The 1,493-nt window shown below is 39.8% G+C and overlaps 1 protein-coding gene across 1 annotated transcript in view; it reads left to right on the top strand.

Annotated features, from left to right (window-relative positions):
- Window positions 1-1,493, top strand: part of Srp54 (signal recognition particle 54) — a 40,422-nt gene that overhangs the window by 12,853 nt on the left and 26,076 nt on the right. The window contains exon 3 of the mRNA XM_026781839.1: window positions 300-384. Within this exon, the coding sequence (XP_026637640.1) occupies window positions 300-384 (85 nt within the window). The remainder of the gene's footprint in view (window positions 1-299; window positions 385-1,493) is intronic.

The following is a 1,493-nucleotide window of genomic DNA, read 5'->3' as shown; positions in this document are numbered from 1 at the left end:
GGAGCCTGTCCTGGAACTAGCTCTTGTAGACCAGGCTGGCCTCGAACTCACAGAGATCCGCCTGCCTCTGCCTCCCAAGTGCTGGGATTAAAGGCCTTTAAAACTAACCAGAGTTTTACATCTAGTATTTTATGGTACAGCTCTTTGTGTTATAATCTTATGAATCTATAACAATTATGTGAATGCTAATTAGACTATTAATTTGAATGATTGAATACCTTTATATTCTATGGGATAGAAATACTTTCAGATTATCTTAACTGACTTTTCTTCTTCTTACCCAATTGTCACTTATGAAGGTCTGCAATTGATCTTGAAGAAATGGCATCTGGTCTGAACAAAAGAAAAATGATTCAGCATGCTGTATTTAAAGAACTTGTAAAGGTAAAAATGTTTGAAAATTATGAGACTATCAACTCAATGAATAAAATTTTATAGGATTTTAAATGAGCATGGCTTTTGAGTCCCTTCTAATATATCTTATGGACAGTTCATCTGTATGGAAATATAAATTTGAACCGGCAAAATGCTTTTCTGTTGAAGGTGTCTCCTGCTAAGACTTAACAGCCTAAATTTGATCCTATGTGGTGGAAGGAGAGAACCGACCCCTCTAGTTGTTCCCTGACTTTCACATGTGTGTCATGAGACACGAGCACAGACAGACACATACACACAGGGAAAACAATGTTAGAAGAAAAATAAATGGGAGAGCTTTTTAACTTTTCTGAAAATGGGCTATTTTAAAAAATATTTGTGTGTGAGCCTGGCAAGATAGCTCAGCATTTAAGAGCACTTGTACTTTTTCAGAGAACCTGGGTTCAAATCCTGCCATCCACATGGTTCACAACTCTAGGGGATCTGATGCTCTCCTCTGGCCACCACAGGCACCACATGGTACATACATACATGCAGACAAAACACACATAAAATGAATAATATAAAAATTAATAGCAAGAACCGGGAGGTGGTGGCACACATCTTTAATCTCAGCCTTGAAAGGTAGAGGCAGGCGGATCTCTGAGGTTGTGGCCAACCTAGTCTATAGATAAGTTCCAGAATTGCTAGACCTATGCAGAGATACCCTGTTTTGAAAAAAACAAAATAAAACAAAAAAATTAATAAAAAGCAAAATAGATAAAAATTGTTTGAAAAAATGTTTTTGTACAAATGTGTGTGTTTGTCTGTGGATATGAGCATGTGATTTCTAGTGCCTGCAGGTGTCACAGGCTTTGGATTTCCCTGGAGCTGGAGTTACAAGTGGTTGTGAGTTACCTAATGTAGGTGCTGGGAAATGAAGTTGAGTCCTTTGTAAGAATTATCCTCAACTCTGGAGCATCAAGAACTAAATTGGGAGCCGGGCGGTGGTGGCGCACGCCTGTAATCCCAGCACTCGGGAGGCAGAGGCAGGCGAATCTCTGTGAGTTCGAGGCCAGTCTGGTCTACAAAGGGAGTTCCAGGACAGGCTCCAAAGCTACAGAGAAACCCTGTCTCAA

This window comes from Microtus ochrogaster, chromosome 1 (assembly GCF_000317375.1).
Source record: "Microtus ochrogaster isolate Prairie Vole_2 chromosome 1, MicOch1.0, whole genome shotgun sequence".
NCBI classification, from domain to species: domain Eukaryota; kingdom Metazoa; phylum Chordata; class Mammalia; order Rodentia; family Cricetidae; genus Microtus; species Microtus ochrogaster.
This window is presented reverse-complemented; position numbering and strand designations above follow the sequence as displayed.